The sequence below is a fragment of the Netta rufina genome (assembly GCF_964035555.1).
Source record: "Netta rufina genome assembly, chromosome: Z".
NCBI classification, from domain to species: Eukaryota; Metazoa; Chordata; class Aves; order Anseriformes; family Anatidae; genus Netta; species Netta rufina.
In genome coordinates, this window is record NC_140126.1 from 13,341,387 (window position 1) to 13,364,667 (window position 23,281).

Consider the following 23,281-nt stretch of genomic DNA (forward strand, 5'->3'; position numbering starts at 1 on the left):
AATAAAATGTTTTTTTTTTTTTTTTTTCATGAAATCCTGCAATAGATCATTTCAAAATCTTGAGGCAGAATCATAATTTAATGATTGTTGCACAGAGGATACTGAAACGTTGGTATTGCTGAGTTTGTAGTTTTATTCAGATTATATGTGTTCTATTTACAAGCACTAAATACATTTTTTCTCTGTGAGTTTCTCAATATAAATTGCATCAAGATGTTTATTTAGGAATTCAAAAACTTTCTTTAAAATAATGAGTAGTGGGGCTATCATAAAAGATAAATATTTACAGTGAATGGAAAAACATGCTCATTATGTGTTGGAAGTTTTCTAAAGATCTTGTTGATGTTGGCATATTAATTGCATATTTGATTAAACTTTTTTTTTAAAGAGTACGGAACAAAACTAAAATAGAGGAAGTAAAGAAAATTTATCTGTACTTGTTTAGGATTCCACTGCTCAAGTAAATATGCTACTCCACTGTTTCATCTCCCAGTCATGTATGATTTTACTTCCATTAAATAGCCACAAGATATTCCTTCTGTCAAATCAGCTATAGTTATGTATGATTCCACTTAATTCCACTTCACTTCTTGCCCCTCTTCATTTCTTTTCCATTGTTTCTTTGCCATCAGAACTTGAATTTGAAGGCATTAAAGGATTCATAAAATTATACTTCATTTTTGATATATATTTAAGCCTAACAGTTCCATTTCAACAGTATTTTGGCTGTCTATAAGTAATTTCCAGTGCTCATTTCTTTTCTATAAAAGCACTTTTGTTAATTGGTTTGAACAAATTGGGTTTGTCTTAGGTACAATTTTATGAAGCTCATATAAATTTTGTTTTCTGTAACCGGACATAGATTAGGGATATATTTCTAGCTCCTGACAAAAAGAATTCTAATAACTATGATATGCTCCATATTGTTACTTTCTGAAGAAAAAGGAAAAAAGTGTCAGCTATAGTATGGATATTAAACAGATAAAAAAGTGTTTGAGTACAATGGAATCTTCTCATATGAAAATTATACTGCCTTAAACAAAATAGTACATTTTACTGAGCTTTCTGCCACAGCGCTCCAAAAGTTTTGAGTACTGGAACTTTTATAACAGTGCTCTTGGTTTATGTGAATAAAACTATGCATACCTTTAGTTTGACTGGCATCAATACCATTGATTATCTGGTAAGAATTTGTATGCTTAGGCCCCAAAATGCATGTTTCTACAGATCTGGACTGTCATACTTGATTATTCCAGATAATCCCATTAATCTAAGTTGTGTTCATGTACATTCAATCATGCATTTTTCTTCCACTTAACTATATTGAATAGGAGTAACTCATTGGAATAAAAGATAAAAGGAGATTTAGATGAACTATTCTCATAAAACAGAAGCAAGCTGTGAGAATGTTTGCCTAACATCTGCTTGACTTTTGATAAAATACCATGAAACTGTTGGTCTGTTACTTCCCTAAACCAAAGAGCAACCCTTCCAAAGTACATGACTGGGTTTGTTTTTGACCTCTAAAATTTCAGGAAAACTCCAGAGGCAACATGAATTCAGATGCAGAAAATCTAAGGCACTTCTTCCATAGGAAAGGGAGATGTGAAGTCTTCTAAGAGTTCAAGTTGGTGTCTTTCAGAAAGTTCTCGTCAACTTTGTTTTCAGGGATTTACTATTTAACGTATATATAATTTGTTTTGCTTCTTGTTCCTAGATCAGAAGAGACTCAAAGGAAATTGTTGAAGTTATACCTGGATGAAACTACTGTACATAGAAGATTAGAAGGTAAGCAGGGCACTTAGTCTCCCGTTGTTTTATGAAAATACATAGTCTAAAGGTACATTGCCATGGAGAACAGAAGAAGCCAGAGAGATTCTCAAAATCAAGTGCTATTCATCAGTCAGAGTTAGGGGTGCTCAGATTAAAGGGCAAAATACTGATCTCCCTACCAGAACTGCATTTTGGGGGACAGTTGGGAGATAGGAATACACATATCACAGAACCAAATCCTCTGGGAATTAGGGAATAAATTACACTCACACACATTATATTGGTTGAAATCCGTTTTCACTAGAAATTTTCTTCTCAAAACATCTGTGAAATGGTGGGGTTACTCTCACTTTTCCCACTCTGCCAGTGGTTCTCCTTCTTCTCCTAGAAGAGCTATTGTGAGTAGAGGTAAGATATCACCCAAAATAACTAAAACTGGCATTTTGTGATGATGACAGTATGTGAGAAGTGCTGTAAATGAGGTTTGGGAAGCTTTTTATGATGGTGGACTGACTTGAGTTCTTAAAAATACACCATATGCTTAACCACTGTATAAACAGAGTTCTTAAGTCCATAAGGAGTCTGCTTGCCTAATAAATAATCTTAAAGTCAAAGGTCACTTATGTGTACTGTAAAGCACATAAGGGAGAAAATAGTGTCCAATTTTTTTTTAATTTTTTTTTTCCCAGTTTATAACTGCATATTAGTAAGCAGGAGCATCTGTAAGATTTGCAGATGTTGTTGGATCACAGCTGAAAATGTATTTAAAATTATCTGGGTTTTTATATTAAGTATTAAAGGTGATGCCCCAGTACAATAATGCAAACACAACTACCTTTGTAACATATATGTTTATTTGCCAGAACATAAAGATGCAGAGGCAATATTACTCAGATTATTAAGAATGAGAAATATGCCAGGTTGCCACTTACAAACCTCTGACTATCAGCAGTAGAATTTCACTTTTTTTTTTTTTTTTTTTTTTTTTTTCACTTGAAAAACACTATCTCAGGTGCCCTCTGTGTACAGATATCTGCAACTCCCATTATTAAGAATTCAGACCTTAAGGTAGTAACTGTATTGAGTCTTTGAGACCCTGAGAAATCAGCAGGTGAGCATAGTATTATCATTATCACTACAGACAATAATTTCACCTCTGTTACAAAATACATTTTAAAATTGGTGCTTTTAAACAGGTACTTCATGCATCTGATATAGCTTAAGTATAGCTTACGTTTATCTCAATATGATAGCCACTTGCTCAGCTTTTGAGTCATGGGTGCTGTAACTGGTGACTTTGTTGAAACTCCGGTAAGAGACACTTCCAAATGCCTGACAGAGGACTGAGGGTGAGAAAAGACTGTTCTGCTCATCTGCTCTGATCTCCTGTCATTGTTCTTGCAGTTAAGGTTTTTTTTCCTTCCTATCACATAAGCAAATGTTATCAAACCCAATAGTCTCAGAATAATATTTACAATGCAGACTAAAGGGGGGGGGGGGGGGGGGGAGAGACAAGGCTTAAAATAAATAAGGCTGACCCCAATTATCTTTGAAAATCCAAGTATGGCAAAGTGTACACACATCATAAAAACATCCTTATCTTGTCACACAGAGGTGGAAGGTGGTTCATTGCAACATGTGGTTCCAGTATTAGGGCTTCTAATGTCACACAGCAAATCAATTTCTAAATTAAAAACAAAACAAAACAAAAAGTAATTTCAGGTTTTTAAAAATCTGATAAGAGTTCTCCATCTGCCATGTGCTACAGTTGACAGCTGCTTCCTTTTGCATTGCTAAGATCAACCTGACCTTAGCCAGCCAGCCTGCGTAGGGTATACAGGAGTTGTCAAACATATTAGTGGAAAGTATTAAGGCTTGGCAGAATTTTCTGTTCTTTGCCTTCTGCCTTTTGCTCTGATTAATACCGATCCTTCTATACTGTTCCTGTCTGTCTCATATTTCTTCTCTGTGTTAGATGCTTTTTAAAAGGAGCATCATTCAGCTGTATTTGACCTTTTATAGAGCAGTGCTGACTCACATCAAGATTTTATAGGCCTGTTAGTTTCTGCACATGTGCAGAGCAGGGGTCCTCTTTGACCTACAGGAGTTACAGAGAGGGAGGCTTTAGGGGAGGGAGTTTTGGAGGGGGTAATTTTCTTCCGAAATAACAATGCTTTATGTAAATATATATATATTTTTTAAAGAGCAAAATTCTATGCAAATTCAAGAGTGGCAAATAATTAAAAAAATGCAATGCTGCAACAAATATAAACATATCCTTATTTTGTCAAATGTATCAAAACTGATTGTTGTAGCCTAAACAGAAAAATATTTTTGTGAAAGAGAGTGGAAAACTTCTGCAGTCTAATGCCAAATCATCATCATCGGTGACAGCATCTGATTTGTCACAGCTTCAGTGTCAAACACAAACACCATCTCAAATATCCGGTAACTCTCCTCTTTTTATTTTTCTCCTCCATTTTTATCTTCCCTCTCTTCATTCCTTGTTCTGCCATGCTCCTTCTTTTATATTTGTTTCAACATCTGTTTCTTTCCTCCTCTTTTTTTTTCAGTTTTCTGTGGCACTGCATTTAATTTGTTAAAAATTTTTCTCACCTCATCCTCTCTGTGGTTCCACCTATTCCTCTATACATTTTTGCTTATGTTTCTCCAAATCCTACCACCATGTTCATCCTTTTTTATCTTTTCCCTGAGTCTCATTCTCTGCACTGTAGTCACTCCTCACATAAACATCTTGTCCCACCACATGGCACAAAAGCATCAGATCAGTTCATATCTAGCCTTATTCCAAGATTCCCCACTTTCATTTTGACACTCTTGACAGCAGTAGGAATGATATGGCCTCTTTACTGATTGCACTCACAACCCACAGTACATGACATCAAATAAGTTCTAGGGCTAGAACACATTTACTGACCTGTCTCCTCCAAAAATATTTTATTTTCTTTCCAACCTTTCGTGAAACCAAGTGGACTTGTGTATGGCCTACAAGTAAACTGTAAAATCATCATAAAGACATAAAATTTCCTCTTACCTGTAGTTCACTACTGTATACTACATGTACATTCAGAAAATTTATATATTGTTTTAAAAATCGTGATCTGCAAAATACATGGCAGTGAAACTGTTAAAACATACCCCCTACTCATTGGGTCTTCAGATGCTGAGTTCACCTTGTACATGTCTGTTTACACATGAAAACAGAAGCTGTGTGCAACTGAGTTGGAAAAGTCACAATATGCAGATGCAAATAACCAGAAAAAACATATTCTGTAGGAAAAAAAAAAAAAGACAGGCAGTTCAAGCTCTTGCTACACTCACTCATGATACATTTATTTTCATGAGCTCTAAATGCAGAATTCTGAGCAGTACAAAGGAAACCACAAGTAGCTTCAATAATGATTATATGCTCCAGATGAATGTTACAAATGTGTAACAAATGTATTGGCGGTATCTATTGCATTAATACTCTGATTCTTTTTCTGTCTATATACATACATAACCCAATACCACTGTATTGTATGATATACCTTTCATCTTCATAAGTAATGGATGGCACATGTCCTACTAGTGGGAAAAAATACTAAGCCATACAAGTATGTTGTGTGTGCTTGCTCTTAATGTATGATTTATGATTTATTGATGGCTTTTATTTGTCCCTGTTCAAAACAGAGACCACTGAACAGTGGACAGTACATAAAAATCCCCTCCCCCATTCTTTTGCTTTCATGCATGAGAAATTATTGTACAAAGGGTCACAGTCTGTCTTTAATTCATTTCTCTAACGTGCTGATTAGACCACTATCACTTAGAATTCTCCTGCTTTTTATGTCACCACTTTAACAAGTTTGTGTCTGCAGTTGTGAAACTTGCATAGATGCTATTATGCAAATCGTGTGTGTGTGTTTGTTTGCTTGTTTGTTTTTCCCCTGCAGTAGCAAGGCAAACTCTTCCCAGCACAAACTGCACTGCTGGATCTGCAATGATATTTGCAAGCACACCGAACACTGAGGTAAACATCTTCTAACTGTTCCTTGTTCATTCGTCTTTCTGGGTCTCCCTACTGTTTGTCTGGTCATTCATTTTACAAGATTTGTTTTTCAAGGTCTAAGCAACAAGGTCGAAGCTAATTTAACGGGGCATCGTTTTGTGTTTACACATATATTCTCTTCAGCTAATTAAGTTGACCTGCCTAACCTCCATGCAGGTAAGTCTGTGTGCTTGCTTATAAAATACATGCAAATATATTGATAATAGAACACTTTTTTTTTTTTTTTTAATGAAGTTGTCAATTTTATTGTGCTCTTTTGGGAAGCAGTAAATACGAGTTATAATGACCAAAACCAGGTGATATACCCTCTGCAAAGTCTAAAGCAGATCACTGCCCATCAGACAACTAATCCACTACCAAGTGCCAACTTCTCGTTGCTATATTGCTTCATTTATTTGCTGCCATTTCTCCTTTGCAGTTGTTCTTTTTAAGTTTTTGCCGTTATTTTTTATTAGTATTTGCATATATATATATTCTTCCATTCCTTGAAACCACTTTGCGAAGGTCAGTGAGATGCAGAGGAAAAGAGTGAGCCTGTCAGAAGGAAACCCGGCCATTGCCTTCCACATAGAAGTATCCAAAGTTCCTAAGACATTAAAGACGTCGCAGTGAGCAGGGTGGCGATAATGAATGCTTAATTGCTTCAAATGGAAGGCGCCTTCCCTTAGCCAGGAGGAGCCCCTTTGTACGGCAGCTGGTGCCGCTTGTAGGGGGTTGCAGCTCTCCCCTCCGCCTTTGGCTCCGCGTCTTGGCCCCGGCCGGGCGGCCGCGCAGCCGTGAGCCCCCGCGGAACCACGCGGAGCAGCCAGAGCCGGCCCGGCAACAGCGCGGCGCGGAGCCTCCGCTCTCTGCTGCATAGCCAGGAGCCGCGGACCCCAAAGCAAGCGCTGCGGGCCGCTCCTGAGGGGTCACCCCGGTGCCCCCCGAGGCAGGCGAGGCAGCCAAGGAGCGGGCAAACCTCACCCGCCCCGCAGCTATCCTGCGCTTCCCTGCCAGCACCATCCCCCTCGGCCATCTCGCTGCCGCTTGTGCTGTTGTTATTTTGTTGATTATGATGTTGCTATTAATTATTTAAAGTTTTGTTTTGTTTTGTTTTGTTTTGTTTTCCTCTAAAGCCACACTCCATAGCTAGGGGTCCGGGCTGTTTTGGAGAAGAAAATTTCCATTGAGAACGAGCATGTGTATGGTGTGGAAGTGGCCCCACGTACGCTCCTTGCGAGACAAGCTCCGTGTGGACAGAGTTTTCCCGCTGCCCCACATCCCCCCTTCTCCCGGCAGTCTGTACCCTTAGAAGTGGGCCGCAGCAGCCGGCGCGGAGCCGGGCTTGGCTTGCTGCTCCCCTCCGGCCCTCTCGGTGAGAACAACGGGGCCCGATCCTCCCCGGAGGGACCTCGTTGGAGTCGTGGCTGAAAAGCGGGCCTTGAGAAACCTCGCTACCTAGAGACTTTTGTTCACCCCAGAGACAAAATCCGCTCTCTATTTCCTGTTCTCGAACACTTCCTGACACGGGGAAGATAACAAAGGGGAAAGTTTAAAGCAATAAATATGCTCCATCCGCCCCGTCCCCCGTCTTCGGCCGGCGCTGAAGCCAGGAGGCACTTGGCCGAGGAGAAATCGGGCTTTCCAGCCGTCGACCGGACAGTTCTTCCTACACAGGGTTCTGCCACTTTCTTAGCATCTTAGAGGATTTTCCTCCCGCCACCCGAACCTCTAGGGTTTATTTTCCTACAGCTGCCAAAGACCTTGTTCCCCAGCCTGTGCTCCCCCTTCCAGCCTGCCTATTGCAGCCCGGATTCAAGAGGGGCCGGTGCCACTGCCCTTGTGCTAGAGGTAGGGCTCTCCGGGAAGGCTCCAGGAAGAAAGGATGGCATTCTGGTAACAAGATTTAACAAGTCAAATGGCATTATTAAAGTCACGAAGGTTTCCTGGACGCGCAGAAGCCCACTGACAGGTTTTCTTGTGCTTTGATAGATTTAGTACTGTTTCGGTACACTTCTCCCTCCAGTAGCTAAGACTTGAAGATTTAAGATCGTACACCTCTACACGACTCAAAGCCTACTCCCGGAGCAGCTAATACACTTCGTGATTGATTTTCCCGCTGAGATGTTTCCCGTTTCAGCCCTGTGAGAAACCTCTGTCCACTCTCGACACACTGCTGGGGTCCTCGCCGCATCCCGCAAGGCAGCGAGGGGAGGTCGGAACCTCAGGGAAGTTTTCCCTTTTGGAAAACATTTTTTCTGCCCAATGCGCCTCAAGAAAAGTTTTAAACTGAAAGATCCTTTCCGTGTGCCCGAGTGGCGAGGCTCTACCGAGCCATCGCGGTGCGGTGGGGCAAAAATACCCATCCTAAGCGCAGGCGGAGTCGCTCTGCGTGCAGGGACCTCGCTGTCTCCCGCTGCGAGGCTCCGAGCCTGGACGGCGACAGCGACGGGCCCCTAGCCCTCACTGCAAGGGCATCTCACTCGACTGTTAAAGCTGCCTCCTTTCCGAAAACGACCACTACTTTATTCATTTATCAAAGCAGTTTTTTTTTTCCCCCCTTTACTTTATTATTTTCCCCTCTGGAGCCCTCCCGGTTTTCGCCACTAAACAATCTCAGGGCAGAATTAATAGCTGTTCTTTACGGGATGGAAAGGGTTAATCGCCGCTGTCGATTTGGGGTTTGGGTTGGTTTTGTTTTTGCTATTTTTTTTCTTTTTCCCTCGAACGCATACAATCTCATTTGAGCCCCTCAAAGTGGTGAAAGGTATTGATTGCTATGTAGATCCACCGACTTTTAGCAGGCTCCCCAAGCCCCCTTCCCAAAAGTAAATATATAAGAAGAGGGAAAAAAAAAAAAAAGCAAGAAAAAAAAAATATATATATATATACACACTTTTGGAAGTGTCCCAAATACGTACAAATGTACAAATCCCGTTTTATGTCTTCCCATTCACGTGTATATTGATATCATAAAAGAGAAATCCTTCAGCGAGGTTTTTCTCCCAATACTTTATTCATTGAAACTGGCAGTTCCACTTATTATTCCACTCCCCTAAACCCGATTCTGATGCTGGCTAAATATAGAGCTTCGCCTTCCTGGGAACGCGAATCGAATTCACAGTAAGCAAATCAGTAGCACAGGAGGGGGAAAAAAAAACCTTGATCAAAGCCCTCCTTTTCTTCCCAATCCTAGTTTGTTGGGGCGGAGACAGGTCTCTCACTTATTGCAAATCATTTGCAAAAATCAAGCTTAAAATGCAATAACCTCTGCCAGAAGTAGTAGATTAAAAAAAAAAAAAAAAAAAAAAAAAAAAAAAGTTATGGGATGGGGTCTTAATAGAATTAAAAAGACTAAATTATTTTCAAGTAAAGATGAAACGCTGGAAAATAAAATGCGTTCTTTCAGAGTTGGGGATGTGTGTATTTTTAATCAGACTAAATTTTTAAAATGGGAACGTAGACATCCACGGGGAAAAATGCACAAGACGGAGAACGGAAAAACACCTTCCCCGCTTCAGCCTCTCCCACAGAATCCGTGGATGCTGTTCTCGATCACTGGGATGCCTCTTTATTTTTTAATTACCACGAACCTTTTGCCAGCCCGCAGCCCGCGAGGTCACCCGGGGAGAGGGGGAATCGGCATGCTCCGTGCAGCGGTGAGGGGGGGGTGGATATTTGCAGAATACCGGGGCGGAAAGGCACAAAAGGTCAGAAACGCGCCCACCGCGCGGGGCCGCGGCCGGTCGCCCCGTGGCCAGCAGAGGTCGCCGCGGTGCCCGCCTGCGCGCAGCCTGCGCGCCCCGGCGCGGGCAGAGGCCGGCTGGGGAAGGGGCCGCCGGCAGGGAACCGACCCGTGCGGAGTGCTGCGCTCTTCCCGTGTCCGCAGCCCTCGCCACGCTGCTCACGCCGAGCACCGCATCTCGCCTTCCGCGGGCGGTGGGGATGTGCGCACGGAGGCCCTGCTAGGGAGCGGCCGCATCGAGCCGGGGGGTGCGCGGCGGGGTTGCTGCGGGCTGCGGAACACGGGGAGGGGATGGCGGGGGTGGGGGTCACAGCGGTGCTCCCCAAGCCCACTCCTGCAGAGCCGTCAGTGTCGATGGGAGCGAAGGTGCCCATTTCCAAAGGTTTGCCCCAAACACGTGCCGGGCTTGTCAGGAGCTGACAAGCGATAATTCTTGATAATTGCTTTTTGGTTACTCAGCTAAAACACAGAATTATAAACTACATCAATAGGTAATCTCTTATATACATATGTATACGCATATACGTAAATGTACACATGTATGTGTAACGCCAGTTTCTTGGAAGTAGAAGCAATCGTTTTACAGGGTTGCGTTTCCCACTGTTTATATAAACGTCGAATATGTAAAGTAAGTGTGTGTGTGTTTGCAACCATATCTTTACCTCCTGACACTATCTTGATATCATTTAAGACAGCTTAGTTATCTCTACAAGTGCCAACGCTGAGTCCCACTTCTTGTTTGAAATAAAGTTGGAGGGTGTGTTTGCTCCCTCAGCTTTGCAAAGGAAAACATCTTGCAAACTAAGTTAGGACTGCGAGGAGATCTGTTGTTTAGCAGCTGTCTCATCAGCAGATGCAAGTTTCAGAACTTTTTCTTGTCTGTTTCATTGCAGCCAGATTTTCCTGCGGGAAGATATTCCGTATGAATATGGCTTTTGCCTCTCTTTCACCCAAACTCTAGACTCGTCGGTTGCCTTTAAAAAAAAAATGTGATGACTGAAAAAAAAAATCCTGATGAGTAGTGATTGGAGGGCACTTATACACTACGTTGATGAGGGCGGTGTAATACCCCATATGGAACAGAACACAAAAATGGGATCTAAACAAACTCCAAATGGGACGTTTAAGTTGGGTGTGGGTGTGTGGATTCTGATGGTTCTGGGGTGCATAGGCTGGGGAGCCGCTGCAGCTCCGCGCATAGACTAAAGGAGACGCAGTGGGTAGCCTAAGCGGAGCCTGCCCTTTGCAAACACACCAAAAGAAGTCAGTGCCCACGGGAAAGTAGCATTTTGCCTGGTTCGGGAAGCTTTCAGATAACCTCCTGCTGCAGCCAGCAGCTCCGCAGGGGCCGGTGCACGGCAGAGCGAGCTGCCGGGTGCTCTGCGCCGGTGCGCACCCGGGGGCACGGGTATTGCACTCTGCCGCACCTCGACGCGGATCTGAGCATCCAACACCTCCTCGAGGGACCAGCGCCACTCAAACGGCAGAGTTCGCGTCCTATCCCCCCCCCCCTTTTTTTGTTTTGTTTTGTTTTGTTTTGTTTTTAAAGGGGTTCTCCAAGGGGAAAGACAGGAGCTTTTCACTGTTCTGTGCGAACCTCCATTTTCGGCCAAGCTAAGAAACCGTCCAAACAGAAGATGCATTTCTATTTACAGATGAGGGGGGAAAGAAAGAGAGAGAGAGAGAAAGAAAGGAAAAGGATCTAAAAGGGACTGGAAAACATAAATAGAAGGGAGGGAGTGTTTAGAGACAATTTAAGGTAAATATTTGTACCTACTTCGATCTCGTGTTTAACAGAAATACTTGAAGCTTTTATTCACAGTTTTAAGAGAGAAGGAGGCTGGAGGAAAACATAAACAATCCCATTTTGCGGCTGGGGCCATGCCCAGCCAGCCAGTCTATCCTCCCTGATCAGGGGAGCGTCGCCTGGGCGAGCCAGAGCAGCGGCGGCTGCCGCCTGGGAAAGATAAACGCTCGGGTAGGAAATAGCAGGATTAACACCACCCTCCCCCCAGATATAATACCTTTACGTACGCATTATATATAATATATAATATATAATATATAATATATAATATATAATATATAATATATAATATATAATATATAAGGTAAATACGGCACGGCGAGCCCGCGAGGGGGAAGGGGTGGAGGAGCCCGAGCGGGGCCGGGAAGGAAAATGAAAGGTGTGACGGGAGATAAGCGGCAGGGACGGAGGAAAGCGACAGGCAGAAAGTATAAAGAGAAATACAAATGAGGAGAGAGGAAAAGTTGCCTGCGAGAGCCCCGCGCTGGGGCCGCCGCGCCGCCGGGCGCTGAAATATGATAATGAGGGCAGCTGCGCCGCGCCGCCCGCAGCCAATGGGCGCCGCGCAGCCGTGACGTCCCCGCGCATGACGTCAGGCCAATGGCGAGCGGGCTGAGTTGGAGCAGAGAAGTTTGAGTAAGAGATAAGGGCGAGGCGAGCGCCCGAGCCGCCAGCGCCCAGTCCGGCACCGCCGCGCCGCCGCACCGCACCGAAACGCACCGAAACGCACCGCGCAGTTACCGCACCGCGCGGCCGGACCCCGCCGCGCACCCGGCGCCGCGCGCCCCCTTCTCTCTCCGCAGCCCTGACAGTATCTCCCACGCCGGTGGTGTTTTTGTTTTGCTTTTTTTTTTTTTAAGCTTACAGTCTCTATTTTTTTCTTTTTGTTGTTGTTATACTTCTGATTTTTGATTATTTTTATTATTTTTGATTATTTTTTATTATTTTTTAGCGACAGCTCTCAAACCTACTTTGGGGTCTTAAAACGAAACCGTACACCATTTCACTGTGGACATTACACCCTCTTACAGATATGGGAGACATGGGAGACCCACCAAAAAGTAAGGCGGAATTTTTACCGTTGTTGGAATAAATATGCTATCTATTGTAATCGTCTCAGGCAGGCGAGCTGAACTTCATTTGAATGGTAGAGAAGGTGCCTTTGTTGCCATGCCTGCATGCTTGCTGTGTTTTAACCTCGTAGCCTTGTATGTTAATAGCCTGGGGTCCTGCTCTTTTTTAAAGTTTGAGGAGCAGGCAAGGTTTTAATGGGCTAACCAAACACGGAGACTTAAATTCTCTTCGTGATAGACTACAGTGAGGCTGTCTGACTATCCAGCACCTAGTTCGTCTAGGGGAGTTAGCATTAGACTTGCAAAAGAGAGCAAGTGACAACCTTAATGATGCTTGTTCTTGCTAACAGCCTAGAGCCCCCTCTTCTATGTCAAAGAGCTGAATGGGAAGCGCAAGAGCCAAGCATCCAACGTTTCCAATCAGAGCCTCTTAAAAAATTATATGTAATGTATAGGTGCTCTCCCTGTAAGGAAAGGAATCCGAACGAGCAAACAATAAAATAAAAATAAAACAAATATGAAGTTTGGAGTTTTGATTCTGTGTGAGGCTCTTGAAATGAGGACCTTCACCCCGAAAAATGTTCACATCTGCATTTTAACATATGTTCCGCCTCCTTACTAAACGAGGCAAAGTTTTGATGGCACACTTCAATTACCATCCAAAAGTGTAGTACTCTTTAAACAAACAAACAAACAAAAAACCCTCCCAGAGTAAGCCCTATAAGGGAACGACACTAAAAGTGTGTTTATCTCGGTAGGAGAATAAATGGTTAGTCAATCATGTATCTATTTTCATTTCAGAAAAACGCCTGATTTCCCTATGTGTTGGTTGCGGCAATCAAATTCACGATCAGTATATTCTAAGGGTTTCTCCGGATTTGGAATGGCATGCGGCGTGTTTGAAGTGTGCAGAGTGTAATCAGTATTTGGACGAGACCTGTACGTGCTTTGTTAGGGATGGAAAAACCTACTGTAAAAGAGATTATATCAGGTACGCCGTTTACATTGTTTAATTCTTCGGTGAGATTTTTATTATTTATTTATTTATTTTTTAAATTTTATAAATCTAAAAGAAGCAGGGAGAGGAAAAATAGTGAGAAATGGGCAATTGCTATATTTTAAGTGATTTTCCAAAGGTACACAGACGGGGGTGGGGGTGGGAGGGAGAGTTCTAGTCTTCAAGCTTTTTATTTCACAAATTCAAATGCAAATCTCTGTATAAACAAAACCACACTCAGAAACAGCTAGCGACTCGGTGGGACCTTCCTGAGGACTTTGGCAACGTATCCTGTGATTCTATCAAAGTGGGAAATCGTAGGTAAGGGAGAATGTTTTCAATAGCATAGAATTATGGACAACGCAGAACTGAGCAATTTTAACATGACCTAAGAAATGTATGTTTGTTTTTTTGCAAAGCCATAATGGCACTCAAAAGAAAACCACTTAAAGCATTTATGCCGTAAAAATAAATACGTGGGGGGAAATAAAAATAAACTAGGCCTATTAAAAAACAAATAGGTAAAAGAACAGAAAACACGTTGAAGTTTCTTTCAGAATGAAGAAAGCTTTTATGGGAAGGTTAAAACCTAGATTGAAACGTTTCTTCGTTAAAATAACTGACATAATCTTTTTAAATATTAACCCCTTTGGTGATATCTGACTGTCTTTTCTTTCTTATCTTATCTGTACTGATGAATTAGACAGAGCAGATCAAATTGCCCATCATCTGTTGGCGAACAATTGGGTATATTTAGATAATGGAACCGCTTCCTTCCTCACATTAAAATCTGGTAACTGATAAAATGTGAGAGTTGCCAATCCTGACACTATAGAGAAACCAAAGCGGGAATTTCGAGAGTGCTTATTATTTGTTCTCCTGGGTCATACTGATCCATTTCGGTGTCTTCTACTGGGCTTGAAAAAACAGAACTTTGACACTGCGGTAGGGACAGTGTTTTTATTTTTTTATATATATATTTTTTTTTTCGGAAAGTTTTGGGAACAAGTACCTACCTACCCTTCTAACATACCTTCTCTAGTTTCTTTGTAATTCTGAATTGAAATAAAACGGTTGAGTCTTTTCTTCTCCAGTACACAATTCATAACCAGATCATTTGTACAAGCCATGCCGTGAGGTTATTCTCAAAGTTTTACTGTGGCAAAAAAGAGCCCTATTATTATTATTATTATTATTATTATTATTATTATTATTATTATTATTATTATTATTATTATCTTCTTTCAATCGCACTTTGGAGATGTGCTACTAGCGTCATCCTTTCACAAGTTTCACATGAAGGGAAAACGTTTTAGACTGAGGTGTACTCACTTACCTCCTGCAGGAACTCAGTGGGAGAAATTTAAAAAACAACAACAACAAAAATGTAACTCTTATAAGTTTTTGCGCAGTACACTTCATTTGCTACAGTTTTAAAAGTAAGTTGTCCATTATGTGCAAGTCGGCTTTGAATTAGACCATGAGCCTAATCTATAATTGTCAGGCATGTAGGCAACACCCTCCAACTTTTGTACCTATTAATGCATACACTCTGCTCTTTTGTAGTTTAGCAGTTTTACAGTTTGCTGTTGTTGTTTCTCTAAACATTATAATTTGCAAATTGTATGAATGTAAGGCGAGTACAAGTCTATAGAAGCTAAATAAGTGTGTAAATAAACACTTACACACAAGTATACATCACAGGCTGTATCGCTAGTGAAGTGTACTGGTGAGGAAACGGGTGTGAATGAATATTAGCTCAGTTTTAAGAGCAGCTTTTACAGTTCTGTGAATTGCATCCACGTTTGTGTGTGTGCATCTGTGCGGTTTGCGGAAAGATTATTAATTTTACTTAATACCAAAGAGTACTATCAATGAGTACTGGGTGGCAGCCGAGAGACAGCAGTTATAGACACCGGAGTTGGAACATTTTCTCCTGCTCATCTACCAACGGGTGAGCTGTCCCCCCCTCCTCCACGGAAGACGAGGAACCCCCCACCCCCTCCCAGAGACGCAGTAGTTGCTGTGGGGGGCTGTCGGCGAGAGGTTGCCCTTTCACTCGTGCTGTAGGGCTTCGGCCCCGGTTCAAGGTGGGAGAAAGTAGGAGGGGAGAAGGAGCCGTGAGGCTGGCTTGCAGAGCCAGAGCATCGAGAATGCCTTTTAGCAGGGGGCGGAGGAGGGGAGTTGCACTGCTAGTGAGTGTGCATGTACATAAGGATATAAGGGGGTGTGTGTGCCTCTAGCTGTTAAATAAAATGAACCTAGCGAGAGAGGGAAAGGGGAAGAGCGCCGGCAGAGCCGCGTCCTGAAGGCTATGCCGGCGGGAGCCCGGCCACGCGTTAAACGACAGAAGTCCTGAGTAGGTTTCTCAAAAAAAAAAAAAAAAAAAAAAATCACTTGGCGAGGCAGGCCTGTTTGGGTGTGTGGAGTGGGTGTCAGCCTCGCCAGCTTCGCCTGTCCCCAATGTACCCGTGCGGGACGGTTCAGCTGCGGGCCCGTCCAGGTCAGGTTCCCCCACCGCGACGGCCGGCGTGAGGGCACAGACGCCCCCTGGCCCCGAGCAGCACGGGCTCTGGGGCGGGAGGTCGGCGTCTCCCAGGGACGGAGAGGGGTCTTTTTTTATTTTTTTCTTCCAATCCTTCCGTCCCTTCTCCTTGCCCACCGCCGTATCTGAGTCTCCGCCACGTTTTATTGCGGGGGGCGAGGGGAAGAGGGAAGGAGGTAGGCAGCGCACCGCCAGCAGCAGAATCCGTTTTATTCCTTTGCCCTTCTGGCTCCCGTATTTTCAAGCCTTATTTATCTTGTGTGCTGCGCGTCGCGCGGCTACGCGGAGCCACGGGCTGCCCACGAGCGCAACTGAAAACCTCTCTCTTTCTTTTTCCCCTTCCTTCCCCCCTCCCTCCCTCCCTCCCTCCCTCCCTATTCCTCGCCCTCCCCTTTCCCCCACCCCGTGCTCTCCCTCTTTCCCTCCTGTCTCCTTCTCTCTGGGCTGGGCCCTGCTCAGGTTATACGGCATCAAGTGTGCCAAGTGCAGCATCGGCTTCAGCAAGAATGACTTCGTGATGCGCGCCCGCGCCAAGGTGTACCACATCGAGTGTTTCCGCTGCGTGGCCTGCAGCCGCCAGCTCATCCCCGGTGATGAATTCGCGCTGCGGGAGGACGGCCTCTTCTGCCGGGCGGACCACGACGTGGTGGAGCGGGCCAGCCTGGGCGCCGGGGACCCCCTCAGCCCCCTGCACCCCTCCCGGCCGCTGCAGATGGCAGGTACTGCCCGCGCAAGGCGCCCGGAGGAAGCCCGCGGGGTTTGGGGAGCTCCACTCCTCCCAGCCTGTGCGGCCACGGAGCGCCACGGGTCCGGCTGCCGACACCTGCGCGGGGGTCGCGCCCCGCAGCATCCCCCATTCGCCTGCCTGCATCCTCCGACGGCCAGGCAGCGGCTGCGGGAGAGCTCCCCCTCCCCGAGCCCCCGACGGCCGGGAGCAGGTCTGCGGCGCGGACCCCTCCGCGGCCGGTCCTGCGGAGCACGGGGAAAAGCTGCTTGAAGCACTGGTGGAAGCAGGGGCCGAACAGAGATAGACTTCATAACTACAGGCGAGCACTTAGGCTGTAATTTAAAACTGTCAAAAAACTAATCTTCAGTAATTGCCTTTTAAAGTGACTCTGCCGTCTTGAAACGTTTTATGTGATTTGATGAGAATTTCATCTTAAAACTCAGCATTGTCACTTCGCAGTCAAACCACCTTGCAACTTTACTCACACTTTTAGTTCTCGTCATGTGCTAAGAGTCAGGGACGCTTAGCAGAAGAAGAGGAACGTTTCTTAGAGACAAACAAAGCTCGATAAAATAATGTTTGCCGGCAGTGTTGCTGGGCAAGTAACTATAACATGAAAGGTTATTTACAAACACTGCTTTGTTTAAATGGGCTACTTTCCTGCTTCTGAGCATTTTTTTTTAAGTGAGATATCTATATGAGGGGAAAAAAACACCACGTAATAGATAATTTCAGAATTTTAGAAAGGTTGTACGTGCTCTCTAGGGTGTATTTGTGCATGTCTTTGAAAAGCATATTGTGTCTGCGGGTAAAATACTGCTAATATTTGAACCCTCCATATTATCTTCATCGAATCATTGCTGACTTATTGTTATAAGCAGATAAGTCAGAAGCCCGGCGTACTTTTCTCCACTTTTAAATTGGGGAAGAATTAATTTTTATTTATTTTTTTTTCCTGTCATTTTTTTAAAGTATTCAACAAAAGTTGACATAAATTCACCTAACACCTCAACTTTCTAAGATAGACGCTTGTCTCCTGAGCTCTGGGATACGGAGCTCTCACAGGATTTCCCTCCGTCGTTACGGTGCAGTGGATTTGGCTTGTTATGCTTTAATTTGGAAGCACCAAACAGCCGGGAGCTGTTACACGTTATCGTGGCCTCTGGCTAAACTGAGATAGATTCAGTATACAAGAAGCAGACCCGAATCATGATTAATTTTAAAAAGTATTCTTTTATTATTTTTCGGGCCAAAAAACTGTTTTGGTGATTTGTCAGAACATAAGTACATAAAACCCTCCCCCTCCTTTCCTAATGCACACACACCTTTGTTAACTCGCCCTCCCCTGTCTAGGCTCATACAGGTTCAAGCTTCTGTCATTAAGGGTTTTAGGAGGGGTGGATTGTTTTTGCAAATTAATTATCTGTGGAGTCAGAAATGTCAGTCCTGTCACTCTACCAGCGCATAAAGCAGAAGCGGCAGCAAGAGCTCGGGTAGAGGTGACTGCCTGAATGGCCTTTGAAAGGGATTCACCCCCCCCCCCCCCCGCCACTCCCACCACTCTCGCCTCCCCCGGTCCCACTGGCTTAGATTCAGAGCCTCTGCAGACTCCCTGTTTCCTACTCATGGGGATCCTATTCCTCCCTTCCCCTTCCCTTACAGCAGAACCTATCTCTGCCAGACAGCCAGCTCTGAGACCCCACGTCCACAAGCAGCCCGAGAAGACCACCCGAGTCCGGACTGTCCTCAACGAAAAACAGCTTCACACCTTGAGGACCTGCTATGCTGCCAACCCCAGACCCGACGCCCTCATGAAGGAGCAACTGGTGGAAATGACTGGCCTCAGCCCGAGGGTTATCAGGGTTTGGTTTCAAAACAAGAGGTGCAAGGACAAAAAGAGAAGCATCATGATGAAGCAACTTCAGCAACAGCAACCAAATGACAAAACTGTAAGTGCCTTCAGTCTCTAACCATGCATTGCCTTCCTTCCTAAAGAGAAACCCATAGGCTAAGGCCAGTCTGTCCAGCTTCTGGGGCTGATTGGGCGCATTTGATTTTATGGGAGCTCCCTTAAAACAAACAAAATAGTAACATTTAAATATTATCTGCTTGTTCTGCTCTCAGTGCAATTAAAACAGACCACAGAGAGAAGCAGATATAGGCTGCTCAAGCGAACACACGTATTTTTGTGGGGCTGAGGATTCGCAGTGGATTAGGCTAACTTCTATGCAGCATGAATTGCGACCTGCAGAGCTTATGGGATGTAAAAAGCCCATCCTTATGTAATATTTATATTGCAAATGCAAAGGACTCCTTGAGGGAAAATGACGCATTCACCCTCTTCAATGGTTTTACACAGGAGTAAACCCAGAAGTAAAACCCATGAGTGAAAGGGTAATTTGGTGTATTTCCTTAGCACTTTATATACATGTGTGTGTTTCTCGGTGCATTTACTGTAGGAAAAAAAAAAAAAAAAGTGCAAAGTTTTTGGAATTACCGTCGTGTCTTCAGGTTACTTAATAGATAGATGGTTCTTGCGTAGAAATATATTGAGTTCTTTTCTGCTTGCAACTTTTTTTTTTTTTTTTTTTTTCTGCTGTTTTTGCTAATCTACTTGAAGAAGAGTCTGTTACTCTCTCTCTGTATATTGACTGACCTGAGAATGACTATTAATTCATAAGGCTGCCTAGTTAAGTGGAATTTAAGGAGTTTCATTTTACCGTGTTGGAATGCAATAAAACACGATGTTATTAACTCGCCTGAACAATCTATTCGTCGAGGGTTGGAGTTATTTTGTATACAGTGCCTGATCCACAGGGCATACCGGGGAGCTGGTGTTTCCCTTTTTAATATTTATTTATTTAGTTATTGCTTTTGAAAGAGCATGGTACTGGAGCTCCCCAGGTTTATCGTTCAGAGGATATACGATCCAGTTAAGGTCACTCAGAACAAAACCAGCCGGGATGCAAACTAGAAAGCGAGCATGATTAACCGTTTCTTGTGCCGAGCCATCGGCAGCCGAGACACTAGCTATTCGCGTTTGAGAAGGCTGGGAGGGGCTGGAGGGAGGTTATGCTTTGAGAGAAATACGAGGATTAAAGGGAAAGAAAGTAAACTTCCAGTGTGATAAATGCAGCCGGGCAGAAATGGACTGACCTAAAGTAGAATAGAGTAAGACATTCACAGCAGATTAACAAAGCAAATATAAGCAACTGTATAGATAAGATAGAAAGCAGTTTATTGACACAGCGCTTATATACAATAAAGTTAACCAAGCTCATTAACATCTTTTGCTGGGCTGTTTACAGAATATCCAAGGGATGACAGGAACTCCGATGGTGGCTGCTAGTCCGGAGAGACATGACGGTGGTTTACAGGCGAACCCGGTGGAGGTGCAGAGTTACCAGCCGCCCTGGAAAGTCCTGAGTGACTTCGCGTTGCAGAGTGACATAGACCAACCTGCTTTTCAGCAGCTAGTAAGTGTCGGTTCCCAGCCAGAGCACTGGGGGAGTTCGCTGACCCACAGCCCCTGGAGATGAGCAATCCAGGCTAGCCGGGTTTTCCTGAAATTACGAGGTGGGCATTTTGACACTCCGTAAATGAAGTGAATTAAACTGATTTCGCAGGGCTTGGTACAAAACGGACCGCAGATCTTGTCGAGGTGAGTGCAAGCTGGGTAAGGCCTGACCCACGTCTGCGTCTAATTCAGCTCGCACGCCCCTGAAAACTGAAAGCTCCTCCACTTGAAATACTAAACTATTCCTCAGTGTCATTTAGTTGTATGCACGTTTCTGAAAGGAGTTTCAAAAATTTGTTCCCCACTCCCACTTCGGGCTATTTTTCACCTTATAATATACAATAGACTTAAAAACTGTGGTTGCAACATCAGCCTGAATTCTTCTTTTGTCCCACAAACATGAACAGTTTAACTAAAATGTCGAATTCCTTGTTTTACTTATATAAATCTCGATATCATTTTATACTTCTCTATTTATATATATACAAATATATAACTAGAGCATACGTTGTTGTGCTTTGGAAATAGAATTGTTAGTACGTATTCACATGCAAAATTCAAACAATGTAATGAACTGCCTTAAGCCAAAAGAAAACAGATATTTTTAAATAAATTCTGTTTTTAACTCAATTCCTTATGCCTACATCATTTGGCAGCTCATATGGGACCATATCATCAGCAATACTTAGGCCCAACCAGGTGAATTAAGGACAGAAGTTCAACCTTAACTCAATTTCCTGGCCTAAGTGTGTTAAAACCAGATCTTTAATATAATAAGGTATGTTGTGTATGGTTTTTCAGTGATTCCAAATAATACTTAATGATGAAACATTAATATACAGACCCTTCTTTGATATGTCAGGAATCTTTTTCCATATAAGTGACGGAAGATGAAAGTTTTTAGCCGTGTCAGGAGACATATTCAGTCTTTTTACAGTTTAGTATCACAATCCTTTGCAGGGTCCCCTTATTATTATTATTATTATTATTATTATTATTATTATTATTATTATTATTATTATTATTATTATTATTATTATTATTATTATTATTATTATTTCATTGCTTCCTGCTAAGTTGCAGGCTGCAGCCTGCTTGCCTCCCCTGGTGCACTATGTTCATTCAACAAACTGCAGCACAGAAACAGAGCTGTTTGCATCATCTTACTTTGTGTAACCACTAAAAACAACATTTTCCTGCTTTAATCAAGCTGTCAAACAGACACAAGAAAAAATGATATCCTTCATTTGCCTTGTTTATTGTGTTTTAACAGAATAGGATACTTTTAAAACCTTTGAAATATATATATATATATATATATATTTAAGGGATCGGTCTAAAGAAAAGTCATGGTGGAATATGGAGAGGCCAAATAAGGATAGGTCAAATATATTCACATATAGAGACGGATAATTCATTAGATAGATAAATATTGATGTATATTGTGCATAATGTCTGATACTGAAAAGAGATAAAATAAAAGATTGTGGACGGAACAGACAGTTAATCGACCATTCAGGGCACTTCTCTATTCTGGAAAGGGCCTTAATCATAGGATCACCCTGTGATAGGTGCCAAAGAAATGCATTTGGATTAACAAAGTTCCATCCTTCACATTAGGCCTTTTGCAAGCACTTCTTCTAAACTAAAAGGAGCTGTGGACCACTTTAGGATGGAGAAGTGTAACCTTCTTTATCAAACTGTCTCTTGTTAAAAGAGATACCAAATTCTCAAATTGCAAGTGAAATAGATGGCTTGTTCAAAAGCTTTCTTCTCCTGGATGCTTCTCACAGGTTTCTTTTAATAAATGCACAAAGGGGGAAAAATGTAACATTGAAGTTTTGTGTCAAAAAACACATGCATTCTTAAATAATTGACAAGAACATCCTGTTGGGATCATCACTCTTGCAAGACATGGAAGAAAGCCGCACTAATAAGGTTGTTTGCTCCCCCCCCTCCATCTATTTTTTTTTTCCTTCATGATTTGCCTAAGTCCTGAAGAAGATTCGTATGAAGTCCAGTGGGGTAATTAAACAAAACAACAGTGACATAGACTCCCATGGAAATGTATCTGGCCATTCAGCTGCATGCCTGTATATTTATTTTTGCATTTTTCTTTTTCTTGGAGTGCAGCTCTTCTTTGATTGTTACAAATGTAATTATTATTTTTTTTTTTTTTCCAGGTTAATTTCTCAGAAGGAGGACCAGGTTCCAACTCTACTGGAAGTGAAGTAGCATCCATGTCCTCTCAGCTCCCAGATACACCCAACAGCATGGTAGCCAGCCCTATTGAGGCATGAAGAACATTCACTCAGATTTCTGTTGTTGTTGTTTCTGCCCTTGCCCTCACCTCTGTTGGAGAGAGTGGGAAAATGATCGCATTGGGACTCTGAAATTTAGTGGGGAAAAGTATTTAACATCCCTGTAAAGGAACCACTCCATGAAATGAATGGAATCATGTTTGAAAAGACAAGGTAATATGGTAGCAACACTGTGAAGACAATCATGGGATCTTACTAGAATAAATATTAAAACAACAACAAACAACAACAAACAACAACAACAAAAGCAAAACAAAAGAAACAAAAAGAAAACAAAAACAAAAAACACTATTCAGTGTTCTTAAGGGGATAAAAAAAAAGGACATTTTCAAAACGTAGAGGATTTGTACTCATGGATCTCAGAGAAAAAAAAAAAATACGTGAAAAAAAAAAATTATCTTTTCCTTTGACTGCACATCTTAGAGAGAAACCAAGGTAGAGGGGACTTTCTATCGAGTCCCTCCTAATCTGAAATGGTGCTGTTTCTATATTGGTCATTGCCTTGCCAAAAGGAGCTCCAGTAGGTTTTCCATCATCAGGAAAGAGACGATTTAGCCCTGCATTGTTGAAAGATTAATTGCAGGAAGGTGGAGCTGCATTGGTTTGCAATGTTGTTTTTAGTTGACTCTTAACAAGGGGTTGTTTCCTGGGTCTCTTATAGCATGTACTGTAGCGGAGTTTTGGTTTTGTTTGGTTGAGATCCATCCTCTATCAAGTCTGAAGCG

General features: G+C 42.9%; 1 protein-coding gene across 1 annotated transcript; it reads left to right on the forward strand.

Annotated features, from left to right (window-relative positions):
• Positions 1-12,409: 12,409 nt before the first annotated feature.
• ISL1 (ISL LIM homeobox 1) lies at positions 12,410-22,535 on the forward strand (the record flags this gene model as incomplete). Its single annotated transcript, XM_084305236.1, has 6 exons — positions 12,410-12,437; positions 13,251-13,440; positions 16,451-16,710; positions 18,381-18,667; positions 20,027-20,194; positions 22,419-22,535. 6 exons carry the CDS (start codon positions 12,410-12,412, stop codon positions 22,533-22,535), a joined length of 1,050 nt encoding a protein of 349 aa, XP_084161362.1.
• Positions 22,536-23,281: the final 746 nt, after the last annotated feature.